This window comes from Puntigrus tetrazona, chromosome 22, assembly GCF_018831695.1.
Source record: "Puntigrus tetrazona isolate hp1 chromosome 22, ASM1883169v1, whole genome shotgun sequence".
NCBI classification, from domain to species: domain Eukaryota; kingdom Metazoa; phylum Chordata; class Actinopteri; order Cypriniformes; family Cyprinidae; genus Puntigrus; species Puntigrus tetrazona.
Genome location: NC_056720.1, coordinates 15,330,916 through 15,350,318, shown reverse-complemented (window position 1 = coordinate 15,350,318; position 19,403 = coordinate 15,330,916). Strand labels below are relative to the sequence as shown.

Sequence of the window (19,403 nt, the reverse complement as noted above, 5' to 3'; positions counted from 1 at the left end):
TGCGGCTCTCTCGTAGAGAAAGGACATGGGTGGTCCACCTCACGTTACCTCAATCTGTTCCCACCAGCCGCGCTGCTCCGAAAATATACAACGATTTGGACCAGGTTACCCGAGTCTGCCAAGCATCGCCCAATTTACATTCAGGACCCCTCAAATACTCAGTCCAAACTTCCGTCAAACCCAGACTTCTTCGTGGAGACCACATCTCAATCTGCTGTCAGGAACCGAATCTGAGGGAGGGGAAAATGTGATTGTTTTCTTCACAGGCCCAAATTGAAGACGCATGTTTTATTCGGGAAACCATCCAGATCTAGACGTACGGGTCGGCTGCCAAACAGGAAGAAGAGGCTGTAGAGAAAAGGAAGAAATAAGAGCGATCTTCGATGCATTGCTTTGCCTTCTTGAGCCAAAACAAATACAATCTCACGGACCTTAATGACATGATGACAATAGTGCGGCTCTTCAGAATGAAGACTCGAGAACATGATACGCTTTACTTCAAATAAGCATTTGGGGTTTCTGTCAGAGCCAATGGGAAAATGACTATTTTTTGTTTACAAGTACATATTCCTCGGCACGTTATGTTTGAAAAGAGTTTCAGATCATTTAATCTGCTTGTAATGCATGTGATTAGAGTCTCAGAAAAACCTTGAGGTACCAACATGTACCTTTAAGGTATCGTTTAAATACTCGATACAAGGTTGCGCTTAATATTTCTGCACATTCTTTGATCAATGGAAAGCTCAAATGAACAGCATTTATTTGAAATCGAAATGTTTGCAAATATTATAAATGCCTTGACCTCCACTCTTGGCACATTTTATTTGTAGTATGTCAGTCGTGACATTGCATAGGAACAATGAGATTGTAATTGCAAAGTCACAGTTGCATGAAAAAAGATAAAAAGTGAAATATAATCGCAATTACACGAAATTAAGCCACAATTAAAAATAGACATAATAGCTCTGTAATAATTTTGCTTGTTAGCATGCTAACAATAAACATAACAGTTCAAATAAAAGCTACAGTTTTTCCTAAAACTTTCAACAATGTTCTAAATGCTTTTATAAAACCATAATCTTCACATTTATGCTTGTAGGGCTCCCAAAAATTGATCTCATTCACTTCCATTGTAAGCGCATTATGACACAGTTAGTATCAACATTATGACACAAATGCTGTCAACTTAAACCCGGAATAGTCCTTGAACTGTTATCGAAACCATTAGGAAACAAAATTTTCACTTCCCTACAGCGCGCAAACGCTTCCATTCATAACTTACAGCTGTTAACACCTCTCGTGACGAGCAAAAGGCCCTGCCCCGAGACAAACACCAGACATTATGATGTCTCTCAACATCTCCCCTGCGTCTCAGAGGTTTACTGTAAGCGCCGTGATGCAAATCTCCCAGGACGTCCCAAAAAACCTCCCAGCCAGAGACATGTTATTCTAATGGGTTAATGATCGGCTCTCAAGTTAGAGTGCCATTAAACGCAGGGCAAACTGTATCTCTTTCTGTCTGACACACACACACACGCACTCAATTTACCCTGGGAAGAGCGTAGAGGGCTAATTGATGAAGATTCTTCCCTATCAAAACGGCCCACCACCATAAATGCCATTCCAGTGTGTAGCGCTGTTCAAACAGTGGCCCTGTGTTAATGGTTAGGTAGAAGTATTTGCTCTGCATTAGTCGGTACCTGAGCCGGCACAATAGCGACCCTTGATGAAAGAGGAAGCAGACAAAAAGAGGATGACTAAATGGGTCTGAGTGCTACAAAAAGTCTTGTCCCTCAGGAAAAGGTCAGCAAACACTTCAGCAGGTTAGACACCAATCATTCCTTGATGGCAAGATCGAGATTACGGCTTACTTTTGCTTTAATTTACAAATACGGTTAGGTAATAGATGGCATTTTATTTCAAATATGACGCTTTTACAATGGTCTGTCGCTAACTAGGGAATTGTTGAGGATATTTGGCTGGATGGGGTCCGAAATGGAAATCCTGGACCGGAGCGTGCAAGAAAACGGAATGGAGTGAAGAGGCTATGAACAAATTATAACAGCGTAATAAATACTGTGCTCGGTGTTGAATGATGCAATTAAACTGATGCTTGAGGCTTTTTTTACTTTTTACATTTTCTATATTTTCAACGTAATTTAGGCGAATATTGCTCATTCGCAGCAAACGGCATCGATAGCATGGATTTGCATCTTTTGCATTGTAATATACTGTAGCTAGTAATAAATAAAATTTAAAAAAAAATTTTTTTAAGTAAAAATGCTTTGCACAAAAAAAGTTAAAAACGTTAAAATTATGATTGCTTTTAAATAAAGTAATCCAATTACAAAAATAAAATAAAAACACCAAAATGAATTCATGAAGTGGCCATTGCTTCCTCGTATTGGAAGAGTTTGCTTACAGCCAGGCCCTATACCGTCCGTTTTATAAACTCTTTTTAAAAGCAGTTTACATGTGCCTTAATAGATTCTCAATACAATCGACATGAAGTGCTAACAAGGAACCGAATGATGCACAAATGCGTGTTGCGTCCGACTCCTGAAGCCTCATAAGAGGGTATGTCTTGCCACCTTCGCTGGCTGATGTATTGATCCGGGGCTGTTATGTGCAATTAGCTTTTATTAGACCTTACAGTTGACACAAGCAGATATCATTGAAAATGACAGAATGGATTTACAATATTGGCAGGGTGATAATTGCCCTTCCAGGCCCGCGCAAGTCCTTGGGAGGCAACAAAAAAGGAATATCTTAATGTTTCCCTGATGTGAATGGAGCAGACTTAAGAGGCTTCTAGTAGCTTCCTATCAGTTCTGAGTCATTAGCGGACTGCTGGATCGGGCTATTGTGAGGGTGTGAGATGAGGCTTTCGTGCACCGTCGGCTCGGGTTTTCTGTTCTGCTTTGCTAGGCGAGGGGTGGGGGTACTGAGGGCTATTGCCCCGTGCAGGGGTCAGGTAGAGGCGACTGGGCGGACTGTCAGTGGAGCTCATTCAGCTATGATTTAAAACAAACATGCTGGTGTTCAGCAAATTGAAAAGGATTCGGCCTGTTGAGTTTGAGGGCTTATGAATAAATAACATTTTAAAGCACTTTGTATATTATATTTTTATGCTTTTTGCGTAACTATATTTTTATTTTTGCATTTTTTTAATAGGACAAAAAATTATAGGGGAACATGACTGTAGCACGATTCGAACCTGAATTTTCCAACTGAGCATCGAAGCTCAGTGTGTCTACTCAAAATGCCTTCAAATATCAAAATTATTCAGATATTTACCATGTATTGCACCTAAATAAATATGAATAAATCATTGACACAACACTCAATTTGTGTGTGTGTGTGTATGTGTGTGTGTGAGAGAGAGAGAGAGAGAGAGAGCTGCAAAAAAAGACAACATATTGTGAAACATAAATATTAACAAAAACGTGAGTCTGATTCGAACCTGGATTTCCCATATGTGCACCAAAGCGCACCATGTCAGCTCAAAAATATTTCAAATGTGAGAATTATTAAAATATTTGCCACGTCAAACTAAACATTACCCGAGCCTAAATAAATATGAAAAATATAGTCAATCCCATGAACACTATTTTTGCTATTTTTATTTCCTAGCAGTAAAATAAAAAAGTAAAAATATTAAATAGGAAAACCATTTTTTACCCAAATTTCAATGAAATGTTCTTTTATTTATTTGAGTTCAGATTTAGTCTAATTTAGTTCCATTTAATTGTCAAATGTACGACAAGAAAATGTAAGCCTGATTTAACCTCAGATTTTCCAACTGAGCACCAAAGCTCAACGTGTCAGCTCAAAATGCCTTCAGATGTAAATATTATTATAATAATTACCATGTCAAACATTACCCACAAACAAAACATGAATACAGTGTAAATACCAGCCTGGTCTCATTTTTAAAAAAGCGTATAAATAGTATGCAAAATAAAAATTAAAACTCTTGGCAGCGCAAAAATGGCACGCATGTGTTTGACGTGCATATAATATGCAGTTTATGCATAAATATATATATATATTATAAACATCTACCCCACAACCCTAATCCTACCCAATGCATATATACACACCAAAGTCCATGTTTGTTTAGCTATACCACGAGTTTAAATTTTTTTATTGACATACTATTTATACGCACATTTATGAGATTGGAAAAAATAAGTAATAAGTAATGCTCGGATGTACTTAAACTAAATTTAATTTAATTTAATTTATATTTTCATATATAATATTGTTCGTTTTAAAAATCGATTTTATTTTTGCCCACCTGCCACCGTCAAAAAGAAAAAAAAAACGAGAGAAGACGAAAAAACGTGAACCCAGATTTCCCACATGCGCACCAAAGCTCAACGCGTCGGCTTTCGCAATGCCTTCGAATGTGCAACTAATCAAAATGTTTGTCATAATTTCCACTTCCACGCTTAATCTCATCCATTTTCTCATCTGCTCGGCGTCACACGATCCTCATCATCTGCTTTCGACTTTCCAAGCACACGTTTTTTTTATATCCGCGACCACAGCGTTGCGCGTTTAAGACATCTGCCAGTCCTGATTGCGCTCGAGGCTCAGGATCAAACCCCGTGTTGTGGTTTAGAAAGTGTCCGAGCGTGTTTTGTTTCCAGGCCCACATGTGCTTTGTTTTGGTTTTCGTGGCGACCGCAAACACCTGACAGAACCGCGAACGCTATTGTTCCACGAAGCTCTTGAAAATAGAAGCATATAGGAAGCAATGAACAATGACTGTTGCTTGACCCGCTAATGGATCTAGCAGCTTGTTTTCTCTTTTTTTTTTCTCGTCCTCTTCCAGAAAAGACGAGGAGAGAAACCCAAGAAAACATATGGGGTTTAATTAAACGCGGACAGGACGGATCCGAACGGATGGGAGCTGGGAACGAGCGGGCGAAGGGGCAGGAATGCTAATGCAAACACGTCAGGTAGAAACACGAAACAAACACGATAAGCGGACCGCATGACTCAGAAATGCCGTGGCACAAATCCCAGCCCTTTCCCAGGCTCCGGCCGCTGTTTACTCTCCCAACAATGCCCGACAACACTCGCTCTCATCTCGCTCGTCCCCTTTTTTCTTACTATTCATTGATGACGGCCGAGGAAGGTCAACAAAACACGGTTTTCGCAACAGCCCGGATTCCCCACGCTCGTCTCACTCATCTCGCGCCGCACAAAACAAAGAGTTAGCGCTTGTCACAGCCAGGAAATATCCACTGGATCCGAGCGTCCCACGCCCTTTGGCTCTTTTCCCCGTCGTGCCCGTGTAGGTGCGTTCGAAGAGGAGGCCTGAGAACAGCCCGTTGCGCCTCAAATGACGGCACGAGGTTTCCAGATAATCACGCAGAGATTATTTGGGGAATTACGTATTGACGGGGTTTTGTTGTCACTTGCGGAGGAAAACAAAGGGATCGTGACGAATTCTGACCTTGACGTGCGATAGATTAGCGAAAGCGTAATCGTTCTAGATTCGATCCGTTGGATTTTTATTTAAACTGGATGAAGTGGTCGCTAAAAACAACGTTTTGAATGGAAGTCGTCCCGATTTGGTGGCGTGATCTAGATTCGTGTTTGGGCCTGATGGTGACCTCAACGCACATCCAATGACACCGCCGCCTATTTTTATCAGGAAAGGCCCCACCTTGTGTTTATAGAATTATATAACCGCATCATTTTGGACAGTGATTTTGATAGTACAATAAAATTTAAACTGCCGTCATAAAAACATAAGCCAGTGCATGCAAGTCAAGAAAATACCTTAAAACTCATGTTTATATTTCTTATAGGCCTGTGTTATTTATATACACATATTGTATTCCGAAACTATTTTTTCTAATCTCTTTAATGTTAAATTACAATTTTAATTTTAAGCAACATGAGGCTTCTGCTTTACATGCATCTATATCTATCTATCTAATAATAGACCGCATGGAACGGCGTCGATTTTTGCAAGTCGCCTCAATCATTTTAGCGGATATAAACATGTCTCTTGGCATGTAGGAGTTGAATAGATTACTGAGCGTGGCTGGCAGGATCCTGCTTTCATTAGCTCCTGAAGCCCTCTCCTGCACGATTGAAACCTTGACCCCAGCCTGCTACACTTAACCATGTTTTATTCTGCTGTAAAGACCTCTGTGTTTAGTGCAGGGGTCCATCCAGCATCGTAAAACACGGCTGAAGGGGGAAAAAAAAAGGAGCGGGGACAGGGGTTAAGTTGACAAATCCCCCAGCTTTGAGCCTCGGCGGGCCGGTAATCTCTATGGTAAGCAAAGAGCTCTCAGGTACCCCTTGTGTTATCAGCGCGCATCCACTTATGGTAGTCAAGACGGCCTCACTCTGTTGTCTTCTCCCTTGTAGCTGCTGTGGGCCGGTGACATGAGGGTCATTAGGTCCCGGCGCTTCAGTCAACAGGCCTGTGTTTGCCGGGGCCACTTGTCCCGAGACTCTTTATCTTTTGTCGCCAAATTTAGATGGCATTGTTGCCCCTCACCTTGCATGAAATTGCTCTTTTGTGTGGAGCGCTGAAGATCAAGTGAAAGAGAGTGGCACAGAAAGACAGAATAATTAAAACAACTTCTAAAAACATCTCTCTCTCTCTCTATATATATATATATATAAACATATAAAATTATTAATTTATTTAAATATATACATAAATACAGAAATGCATCTTTCTATCAGTCCAGCATTTTATACTAATATTATTATTTATTGATAATTCTAATATCGATGTTATGTTATCAATAAGTACTGAAAACTGATACAAAACTAATTATATAACTAGAATTAATAATTAATATAACTACACACGCTATAAATAGATAGAAATGTTTATATTATTAATTAGTATTTGTTTATTTAATATAATATAATACAATATAATATAATATAATATAATATAATATAATATAATATAATATAATATAATATAATATAACATAATATATAAACATTGTTTGAGCGGAGGCCCAGATTTGTACATTTCAATAAATAATTAAAAAAACACATTTAGGCCTCTGTACAAACACCTATAGTGTAGATATGGATTGTGTTTGTATTTCCACTGATATGCATCTGTGCGTAGATGACGGCCTGTCTGTCACTACATCCTGGACCTCCTCCAGGTAAATCAAAAGGCCTCATCCCGCCGAGCACGCGTGTCCATCCTGATCCTCACACGTCCCATAAAAGCAGGCTCACGCCGCGTGCTAGTGTTTCGGGCAGAAGCAGTTCAAAGTTTGCGGCCCGGTATCAACCTGTTGCGTTCTTTTGATCTGGCGTTTTACCACCTGTCTTATTTCCACTCGGTCCCCGGCGTGGCCGGCGGTTTCGAACTCCCTCGTCCGCCGGTTAATCATTCCTTCAGTGCTATCTGTCCGCTCTGGCTTATCTATCCGTGTGTCACTTTATAACTGGCCGTTATCAATCTGCCTGACTCCACGTGATCCAGGCAAACCTATCAACCTCAGAAGTTTTGAATATTGTCGAGCAGGTAAGATACGACTGCAGGTTTAGTGCAGGTCATGGGGGGGGGGTGTGTGTGTGTGTGTGTGTGTGAAAGTAAAGGGAGAGATGTCAGGTGGCCGCTTTCCTCAAAAACACCTCACTTTTTTCTCGGCCGGTGCTTATTGATGAAGCTTCAAAAGTTTGCCGGAACGGAAATGCCGGATGGGATATAGCTGCCTGGTGTTTTGGTCCTGCCATGGCCGCTGGTTTTGAGGGTGACCCGGGACAACGTGACCCCACCAAAGACTTGGGTGAGCTGTTCACTTCCCGTCTGCGTGCTCTGATAAAGCTGCATTATTCATCGGTCCTCATTGTAATATTCAATAGACATGAACGGAACAGGAGCGGTCCGAGGCTAGCTGTTTTTGCAGCGAATCAGTTTCTGAACGTGTTTATTACCGGCTTTATCGCCGTCCTGGGTTATTAAAACTTTATTTTGTGTTGTATATCGAGTGTAACGACATAAACGGTATTTTAGGCTTTTTATCGCGCTGTTTTGTTGCCGATAAGCGGAAAAATAAAAAATAGCGAAATGTATTAATGTTGATTTGTTACAATTAGAAAATATTTTTTTAGCAGCAGTGCAGCCTGCCGTTATGTAGAATATGAATGGAAAATATTTAACATCAGGCTACGTAAAAAAAAATATTTGCATTTACGAGAAGCGTTTGAAATATAAAGGCGTTGATGTCGGCTTGAAGGGAGGGAAAGTAAACACGTTTTTAAACTGTGTGAAAATGTGTGTGGGTTCGTGGTGATTTTCTTCCGTATGAATGTAAATATTGCGTCTGTATGTGCCAGCTGTCTTCGTTATATGTTTTTTTTATATGTTATATGTATATATATTTTTTAATCATATTACACGTTTTGTCTGACGGGTTTTTAACCTTTTTTTTGCAGTGTATTATTACATTATATCATCAAGCACAACACAGTGTGCATTAAAAAACATTTATAGCCTACATCTTTTTTTTCCCCCACGGTACCCTGTTTGTGAGTAATTTTGATTTAAATAGAATGAGCATTAAAAATACAATATTTTAGCATTTTAAAAAATTATTTTATTTATCAAATAAATAAAATAGCCTAAAATGAACCTATTTTCACCGCGCACCTTTAACACGCAACACGAGGCATTTCCTAAATTCTTTCATTTTTTTGCTTTTACGCTCGCTTTTTCTATAAATTAAATACTAAAATCGCGTTGGGCAAATTTCAAGAGCACGTTGATGCCACAAAGTAGACTACAGCTAAGATTAAATCGCAAATAAATTTTTAGACCAAATCTTGTGTAACTTTCTCGTGCCTCCCACCACCCTCCCTGCTAATATTTTTTCTAATACACACAAACGCTTTGCTCTCCGGTACATCAGCACATACCTCCCGGTGCTCCCGTTAACGGCGCCGCGTGTCTCGTAATGTTCAATTAGCGCAGTTCGCCTGCGTTTGCCGGCGCGAGCCCGGGCGCTGGTTCTCGGGCTCGATTCTGATTGGACAAACGCGTGACGCCGGCGCAGCGAACGAGGCGCTGATTGGCCGACGCCGTGTCGGTGCGGCGTAAACAAAGCGGCGAGGAGCCGTTTGAACTTCGCAGATAGAGCGACGCAGAGCGCGCGGAGGAGGGGCTCGCGAGAAGTTCCTGACAGCTCGCGCACTCCGGTTTAAAGAGCAGCATCTTAGTCGCCGCGAAGACCACCCTAATGAACTTACGCCGCGCGTGAGCAACTCCTAAAAGAAGGGCAGGCGTCTCGTAGCGCGCGCGCGCACACGCACACACACACAGAGGATTTGTTTCGGACGTTTGGACGGTGTTTTGGAGAGTCTCCGGTGTTCCTCGCGCGCAGGCGGAGCGGCGCGTGCTCATCATCGGCTCAGCAGAGCTGTCATGCTGCCTAAAGTCGAGTCAGAATCTCTGGGACTCGCTCGATCGCATGGGGAACAGGGGCATATGCCTAGAAACATGCAAGGTAAGCGGCATACGTGTCTTTCGCGCGCGCAATATCGCGGTCCGCGTTCTCGGATATCTTACGCTCAGTTGATCTCTTACGGACACCGCGTGCCTCAGTTATAACTCCCGCGCTCGTTCTGTCATTTACACGAGAAGAACGAGAAAATCATTTACCACGAAACGACCCAAAGTTTAGGACTGCTAACAAAACATTAGCTTTTACTTTAATTGACCCGCGCTTAAACGCGCACTGGGTTGCCGCGTAAAGATAAATTAGGAAACAAAGTGCAACGGCAGAGCGTGAATTATTTTGAGCCGGGTGAACTCCTATAAACTCAACATGATCTTCATCACCTGCCAATGAATTTGGTCTTAGTATATACAACAGAAGGGGAAAACGAAACCACAATAATGACTATGACAGAGCGCAGCTTTACGCCAAACATAAATCTGCCCGTCCAAAATAGTTAAGCCGACGTGAGCCGCACTTTTTTAAAATAAATATCCCAGTCAGTACAACATTGATTTAGAAAACCATACATGCAATGGACAAAATATAACTTTTTAATATCCAAAGGACCACAGAGGAACTCCCCGACAAATGGTTGGGGCTACTGATAAGAACATCAGAATCTTTCGTGATTATTTTTATTTGTATTAATTAATTTTTTAAACAACGCGTATTTGCATTCCTTAAAAGGCGACGCGTTAAAAGCGTTTAAGCGGCTAATAATCGAGGGATATGTTCAAACTGAAGGGAGATTCGTGCACGAGAGAAATTTCAGGTGAGAGAACTTCAGCTCGAGGAGTTTTGGCACGAGCTCCTTTTTTTTCCAAATAATAATAATAAATAAAATAAGGCGTCTTTTTAAATTCGAATATTCAAATCGACGTGAATCCTGGCAATTTTACGCGCATCGAGCGCACGTCGGAAAACAGCCACAAGCCGTTATTAAAAGCAAATCGCGCGTTTTAAATCAAGGAACGGCATTTTTTTTAGTCCGTTTTAAAATATGAATAAAAAAATAGAATTATCGACGAAATGAAAACCTGCAATTCGCTCGGAATCGTTCTACCGCGATGCGAAAAATAATACGAGCAATTGTTAAAAGCACTTGTTGCGTTCTGTTAAAAAAAAAAAAAAATACAGTTTGCACAAATAATAGCCAATGGAAGCGTTAGAATAACGAACGGGCTAATAATAAACGAAAACCCGAAAATGTAGTATTTTATGGCTATATAACTTTTGCTTCACAGCAGATTTGTCTGTTTCTTTTTCCTGTGGAACGCAAATTCTTTTTTCTTCACGTGCCGTTCCAAAACACCTCGTTTCAAATAGAAGTTGATTCTATTTAGATCTCTCAGACTGCATCACTCTATCGCCGTTGATGCTGATTAAAATACAAAGATGTAATAAAACAACAAAAAAAAAATATATATATATAGCTATCATTTACAGTGAAACGAATAGTCTCACACGTAGGCTACAAGAGCCACGGTGCATGATTTATTTTGCTGGTGTGTATTTACATGTTGTTTTTGCTTTTATTCGCCTCGTGGCTAAACGATCCACTCCAGCGCGAGACGGCGGCCTCTCTCTCTCTCTCGCGCGCGCTCCCACACCAATTTACGAGCCATCATGAATATTAACCAGATCGAAACCGAAGTTTTGCCCCGTCTGCGACCATCCTCCACACCCCACTCGAAGCTTCGGCGTTTTCCCAGAGACCCAGAACCGCATACGCTTTTGAGAAAATTCACTCTCAAGGCTAGGACTTTGCAAAAGCTCGCGACTGGGTGATTCCTCGACTTGTTTGCAAAAAAAACAAAACAAAAAACTGCAGGGCTGCGCGCATAAGGTGCAGAAGAGACAGTTGAAGCTTTGAGCTGGTGTGCGGTTGCTTAGAGATCCAGAGACCTGTGTTTTAGGTTCTTCTGTTGGGTGTCAGACTCATTTCTGTAACTAAATCTCTGCAATGTAAAAATTCCTGCTCATGTTTCGATTGTGATTTTTCAGCCCCCCAGTTTAAAATGATGGACTACTCCTACGACGAAGACTTGGACGAAATGTGTCCAGTGTGCGGAGACAAGGTGTCCGGATATCACTACGGGTTGCTGACCTGTGAGAGCTGTAAGGTGCGTAACATCCGCTGTTTTTAACCTCTCAAACGCTGGGGTCGCGACCTAAAAATGGGTCTCAAGGTCTGTCCTGGCGATTGATCGAAAATGCAACTAACTGTGTAATTACGGACCGCTAGAATAGAAAATAAATAGCATTGTCTGTTTTTAAAAGAGAGAAGAAAACGCCTTTTGTTGTTGACCTCAAAGGCTCCGTTTGGCGTTTTGGAGAAAACGAATCCATCAGTTGGCAAAATGTACAGGTTACGTGATTTCACCTTTGAAAAACATATAAAAATCTGATTTTAAGGCCGTATATGAGGCGTCGAGTTAACACTTGGCGTCTAAAACCGTTTAAGACCGACTGATTTAATATGAAATCGAATCAAATTCATGTCCGCTTGTTTATTTATTTATTTATTTGTGGGGTTGTTTGTGACCGGCTGTGTTTTTAGTAAATGAAGAAATGACTGTCTTTGCCGATGTCCAATTGAAAACTAGTTGGGGGTTTTAATTTCTGGAAACCGTTAGAGGTTTTTGGCGTTCAGTCGCACATGATAGTTCGTAACCAAATGGACAGTTTAGAAAATCCAGTGTCTTTGTCTCTCTCTCTCTCTCTCACACACACACACACACACACACACACACACACACACACACTTACTGACTCACATTGTTTTTCCCCCCAAAGGGTGTATATGGCGGTGGATTTTCTTCTTTAATTGTTAACAGATCTCTGTAGCACAACATAAGAGAAAGATTTGCCATTTAAAACCGGCGTTTTGAGTTTTAGCGATACTTAAATGTCAATATTATGCTTTAAATGTCATTTAAAATTCTGTTTTAGAATTTTAATGCGCTATATGCAACCAGTATTTGCTGTTTCTTATATATTTCATTTGAGTTTTGACTAGTTTTAATGATATAGTCTACATTCAAGGTTAAGCACTTTATGAACTCCATGTTACGGCTTTGTGTGTGTGTGTGTGTGTGTGTGTGTGTGTGTGTGTGTGTGTGTGTTATTCGAGTTCTGGCCAGTATCGATCCTTTTAGTTTTAAATGGGCCGGTCTCCCCACGGTGTTGATCAAGAATAAGTTAATACCGTTCCTCGTTTGATTCTCTCCTGCCCTGAAAATGAATTCAGAACAGTTGCAGGTGGAATCTTGTAATCCTACGGCTGTAAATTATGGATATAATTTATTGGATTTTTTTCAGTTGCTTTTTTTTTTGCCTCTGCCGTATGAATAATAGGATCAGAGAAGTTCAACGGGAATTTATTTGGAAGGGATTGTAAAATTTGCACGCCCCTGCTCGGACGTTCAATTAAAATACCAGAACAAAAGTAAACTCCCAACTTTAGGTCCGAGTGACTCCGAGCCCAACGCCGGCGGTCAGCAGAGCCTCTGGTCCAAAAACCCTTTCAGAGGAGCTTCACGGAGACGCGTGAAACACGTAGCATTAGCATGTCACGACACTAAAAGCGGATCTTTATATTAGCGAGGATATCAAGCGGGTCACCTAAAGTGAGCGCGTTGGTATTTCTAGTAGGCTTCTCACATTTCTCAATCTGTTTCTTTCCAGCCTGGGTTTCTGTTTGTTCATGTCAAGAGTGCGTGTGGGTGCACATGTCAGTTTTTGTGTGGGGGTGTGTGTTTGTGTTTATCCAAGTGAGCGTCGACTGCTGAGGGAGCGTTTCTCTGCCCGTGGCTCTACTTTTATACGTGTCTACTTGTGTGGCAGTGTGTGTAACACCTCTTTTTTTTTCCGTGTGAATGGATACAAGTGGTTTTTTTTTTCGTGTGTGCGTGTGTGTGGGTTGTCTGTGGCTGAATAGCACATTAACAAACACCGGGGGTCAAAAGTTTGACATCTTCATTCACCTCACTCTGCAGGGCTTCTTCAAGCGCACGGTGCAGAACAACAAGCGCTACACATGCATAGAGAACCAGAGCTGTCAAATAGACAAGACCCAGCGGAAACGCTGCCCCTACTGTCGCTTCCAGAAGTGCCTCACCGTCGGCATGAAACTGGAGGGTAAGGAGCCTTTTGAGTTCATCTGTGCATTTCTTCCTGTCGCCGAGAGCGGCTTGCATCGCTAAGACTTTCGTTCCCCTGCGGAACGCGAAAAGGAGACGTTTCGAAGAACGCTCGAGCTGCTCGTTTCCGCCCCGGCGAAAGCGAACCGGTCGCGTCTGTTAAAAAAAGAAGAAGAAATAGGAAACGGATATCAGTCGTTATTAACATTATTTAAGCTCGGCGGCTTTCGCACGCAAGCGGACGTTCTTCAAACCGTCTCTCTTTTTCGGTTCCGCAGAAAAGACGCAAAAAACAACATCCCAATTAAACAGCATCTGTGAGTTCCGCACGCTTACTGCATGATTCTCTCCTCTTAGTATGTAGATCTACGACTGTTAATTGTTTAACTGCTGGAGGGCAGAATTTCTAGCGGGTGTCGTTTTAGAGCTAGCCGGCTTTGATTTGCCGCCGCATGCTACCAACAGGATACGAGGCCCTCCAGCGCCCTGTCAGACCCGTCCAAAGAGATGAGCGCTCGCTAATACTCCCCACAGGCTTGTTCTGATAGTTCATACTCCCAAGGAAAGATGGAAAATGTTAAGCAAAATGGTGTTTTGAATACAAACCGCAGCAGTAAGTTTCACGCGTATTGCTTGAAAACGGAATTACTTCGAAAGAAATTTGAATTGTTAGTGTGAAGCATAAGTTTTGCCATCAAACTTAGCACAGTTTTTAGGAATTTGATGTTGTTTAGTAGAATTGTAATAAAATAAATAAATGAATACATAATGTAAAGCAGGTTTATTGTTCAATGAATTGCATCGATGGACCTCCAGTTGGTTCAATTCCGACATTATTTTGGCATTACATTGATGTTGATTAAAAAAAATAAAAAATATTAATAATAATAATAACTGAATAGCTTACTTATTAGTCAGGATTCCAAGATCTCATTAATTTTAATAATGAACCTGCATTTTTTACATAATATCGGTGGCGATTTTACAAAAAAAACAACAACGTTATAAAAAATATAATACAGATTATAATATAATAATAATAAAAATTGAAGGTTATATTAGTCAAAAGTTCCAGGCCCCATGAATATAAACTGAATCTAAAAGTGTTTTTAATATATTTTTAATAAAAAAAAAAAGATTATTATAGTGAAGGAACTGCATTAGTGATGGACTGAAGATTTAATTGCATCCTAAAACGTATGCCTGTTTTAACTTTTTTTTAAGGATTTTAATAACAGTCATGATAATAATAATATGCTTTACCTATTTGATTGGGATCTCATGCCTCATGTAAACTGTAGTGATGAACCTATCATAAATAAATGCTTTTTTTGTTGTTTTTGTTTATTATCAGAAGCTTTCAGCAAACAGATATGAGCGCGACACTCACCATAATTGAACAAGTAGCAAAACAAAACATCCATATCAGTGTGACACAGACAAGTGGCCTTCAATGTCTCCATGGAAGCTCTATTATCAATACAGATAAGAAAAGCCTGCTGTTTTAAAGTTCTGGAAAAAGCACGGGAGAGCGTGTTACGTCTTTTTGACGAAGCCTGTAATTATCTTCTTTCATACAGCGCATTAGTGGCTCAGTTACAGATTAAGTGAAAGAACCCAATCTTTTTGTTACCTCTCCGTAATCAGGACGGAGTTGAGGAAGTCAAAAGGAAGCTACGCAGACCAGCCCCGTGCGTTTATTCATTCCACTCGAGTCCAATGTTGTGCACAGCGGAGCGTAAAATAGTTTAGATTTCATCAAACGTCTGTTATCCATATTAAGTACCTTGATGAATCTGACGATCTGGCACAGCTCTTCCGTGGATATTCAAAACATGCTCCGCGCTTTGCATTGCGCACTTTGTCATTTTTGGGGGGCTGATACGCGGTTGCCGTCTCCCGGCCGCTGGCGGCGGCGGCGGCAAGCTGTCCCATTACTTATGCATAGGTATCATAGCTATTCATGTGTGCGCATGGAACGGGACGCCTTCGGAGTAGAGCTCCGGCGGACATGACAAACTGTGTGTCAGGAGCCGGCCAGGGGAGGCATTCATATGCCTGTGATAGGACAGGGATTCTCACCCAAGCAACGCTTAATATTCCTGTATATTAAACACACATAAATCAGACAATAAGCAGCGCTCGAATCTGCCTAGACGGGCCCCCGTCTGCACAGACGCACAAACAAACAACATCTATGGACGGCCAATTCGAGTAAATTAGATCAGGCAACTGCTTTTATTACCGAGGCAATTGCTTCCTGCGAGCCATTTGAGTAACTCACAAATTGGTTTTATAAGTCATGCACACACACAGACACAGAACAGATACACGGTTTACATGGGGAAAAAAGAGCTGCGTGCGGAGCAGAATACTAGCCTACTGCATGCTGAACGTAAATATTGCACGACTAGCTGCTATTTAACAAAAAAATGGGTGAGCGAAACAGTATGCGTTATTTCCGTAAGTACATTTAATAGTGTAAATAAAACTTTGTTTTTGGATATTTGTAATTTTTTTTGGTACGCACTTTTGGCAACCCGATCGAACCACGAACCAATAAAATATTTTAAAAGTTGCTACTGATATTATTTCAAGCTCATTCGTCGCGCAAGGATTCGAAAGTCGAGTGGAGAGCATTGCATTGTGGGATATATGTTCTTTTGCGTATATGTGCAGCAATTATTTTTAGAATTTAATTAATTTAATTAATTTTAGTAGGAAGTAGTATCACCATACTACTTCCTACTAAAATTAATTCAATTAATTAAATTATAATTAATATTATAATTATACAATGTGCTATTTAGCGTGCTATTTGAAACGTAGCCAGAAATGCATCAAAGGTAATTCTGTGTAAGCAGAAAATTTGCATAGTGTGCATATTGTAGTATATATTGCAACTGTAGTGAAGGATTGGTAGAAATGTCATTCTATGCTTTTAGGCTGTGCACGGTATAAGCATGCATGCTGTATACTTGCAGCACTAGTAGTAGCATGCTATTACAAACAGTGCATATAAGGTTATGCATAGAAAAATGAGCATACTGTGCATTGTATATATACTGCAACAATAATAGTAATCTGAGAATTTGACATAGAATGCATAATATATGCTTCAGCAATATTTGGATAAGTTTGGTAGTGTAAAATTCTGAATGCAAATGTAGTAGTTGATTCTATGCCTGCTACAAAAGGTGCGTACTGAAACAACACTAGCTCTATTATTGACACGAAACCCCTCGTCTTATGCCAAAAAATCTGTATGACATGCATGTAAATAACCTTGTTTAATTAGACGCTGTGAGAAAAAAAAAAAATCTTATCAGAAGACAAAAAGGAAGCGGGGGATGGTGTCAGACAGAGTGTGTAAGCGTGCATGAGCACGGATGGGGGCATGCATTCATGATCTGAGTTCCAGGTCTAATTGTGATTTCCCATAAGGGCCGACTATTAGTTTCCAGCTCATTAATTACCCTGTTGCTCAGGAATCATTAATAGTTAAACTTACCACAGTTTTTCTGATTGGATACATTTTTAACAACCACATTAAGGGCCAACACACACACACACACACAATCTCCCACTAAGTTGCTCAGGAATCATATTTGACTGTTACGAGAGCTGTCAGCGGGATCGCAGTGGTAACACTTTGCCTCCCTCTCTAGCCGGATCAATCAGATCACACACGTAGTGTCAACCACACACACACACACACACACACACAAACACTCACCGCTGTGACAAGGACCATTAAAATCACTCCCAAGGCAGCTGTTGGACTGAGGGCTTTCTTTTAATTGTTTTATTTTTTTTAAGATCTACCGTTTGTGAGATATTAGGGCCTAACGAGCGGCGGTCAAGTCGCGAACGCGTCTACAAACGCGTGCTCTATGCATATGCTGCTGTGTGTTTAACACGCTGCTGGAACCTCCAGCTATCCACCTGCCGACAACATGGAGCGCAAAAGAGAAATAATTAAGCATAAATAATTAACATGGGACCCAGCAGACGAAAGTGGAGTCTTCGGCCCTGTGGCGGGGATCAGAGTCGCTTCCGGGCAATGGCACTCTCTTCATTTATTTGCCATAATGATGATCTCGTCCGCTTGACTTCGTCTCGCTCCAGTTTAATATTGAATCATTAGCACCGTTTCTCTCTAAATTGTCTCCTCTGGCTCGATTATGCTGAGTTTGCCTTTGAAAAAAACGAGTCACATGGGTAGCAACACAAACTAACATCTGAATGTAAAATTCACACATGAAATTTACGCTGATTGCTTGTAGCACTAGTCTTCTCTGCTGTGGTGTATATCAATCGAAACTGTACCAAACTTCAAAAAACGTTTATTTCGCTGTTTAAAGGCAAAGTGAGTAAAGCTTTTAGTATTAAAATACCAATAGATAGACAGATGATCTATCTACCTACAAACAGATTTTCTAGATGCAAATGAAAGTTGAATTAAATTCTGTTTCTTTAAATTAAAATACGAATTCCACTTCTGCGTCTTGTTTACTAGCTAAATTCAAACTCAACTGAAGTACAGGAACATAGAATAAAAAGTTTTTCTCAAATCAGTTCTGAATAAAGATACCCCGAAGAAGTCTTTAATTCTGCAGTTCCATTTGGTCGCACTAGTGGGAGAGAAATGACACGCTTTAACTATTATTTTAGCTTTTTTTAAAATCAATTCTGTGATTTCCTAATGATCTGATACTTGACTCATTTTGTGTTTTGCCTTTTATAAGCTGTGAGGGCCGATCGAATGAGAGGAGGTCGCAACAAGTTCGGCCCCATGTACAAACGAGACCGGGCGCTCAAGCAACAGAAAAAAGCCTTGATCCGGGCCAACGGACTCAAGCTGGAGGCCATGACGCAAGTCATGCAAACCGTCCCAGCGGACCTCACCATTACCTCTGCCATTCAGAACATCCATTCAGCCTCCAAGGGGCTTCCGCTGAGCCACCACCATCATCACCACCACCATCACCACCACCACAGCTCCTCCAGCGCAGGCCTGCCACCTGCAGACTTTGACCGCAGTCCCTTCGTCACCTCGCCGGTCAGCATGGCCATGCCGCCGCACGCCGGAGGCCTGCAGGGCTACCAGGCGTACGGCCACTTCCAGAGCCGCACCATCAAGTCAGAGTATCCCGACCCCTACACAAGCTCGCCGGAGTCCCTCATGGGCTACCCGTACGTAGAAGCTTACGCGGGCGGATCGCCACCCACCTTCCCTCACCTGGTGGTGGAGCTGCTCAAGTGCGAGCCGGACGAGCCCCAGGTGCAAGCCAAGATCCTCGCGTACCTCCAGCAGGAGCAGGCCAGCCGAGGCAAGCACGAGAAACTCAACACTTTTGGCCTCATGTGCAAGATGGCCGACCAGACACTGTTCTCCATTGTAGAATGGGCCAGGAGCAGCATCTTCTTCCGGGAACTGAAGGTACGTGATGCTTTCGTTGGTTTTGTGTTAGGCGGTTGGCCTAAAAGTACTTATCTAGAATCATTTAGGATGTCCGTTTTACGAATAGTACTGAAAAGATGCAGACCCTCAGGTCATCCATGATGAGTTTAATGAGTTTGTTTGTTCATCAGAACAGGTTTGAAGAACTACATCACTTGCTCACCAATGGATGCTCTGCAGTGAATGGGTGCCATCAGAATGAGAGCGCATTTGTAAAAAGCAGAGAATCAATTGGCGGGCAAGTGAAAGTGAATCAAAAAATGTGATTCCATCAATGTAGTTCTTCCATTT

At 41.3% G+C, this 19,403-nt stretch overlaps 1 protein-coding gene across 2 annotated transcripts in view; it reads left to right on the top strand.

The window, feature by feature from the left end:
• The first annotated feature begins 7,568 nt into the window (after window positions 1-7,568).
• Window positions 7,569-19,403, top strand: part of nr5a2 (nuclear receptor subfamily 5, group A, member 2) — a 51,474-nt gene continuing 39,639 nt past the window's right edge. The window contains exons 1-4 of one of the 2 annotated variants that reach the window (XM_043223226.1): window positions 7,569-7,796; window positions 11,511-11,629; window positions 13,505-13,646; window positions 18,397-19,091. In XM_043223226.1, coding sequence (XP_043079161.1) covers window positions 7,742-7,796; window positions 11,511-11,629; window positions 13,505-13,646; window positions 18,397-19,091 — 1,011 coding nt within the window. In that variant the 5' untranslated portion in view covers window positions 7,569-7,741. Of the gene's footprint in view, window positions 7,797-8,723; window positions 9,513-11,510; window positions 11,630-13,504; window positions 13,647-18,396; window positions 19,092-19,403 lie in introns of those variants that run through there. The other variant, XM_043223224.1, reaches the window with a different exon arrangement.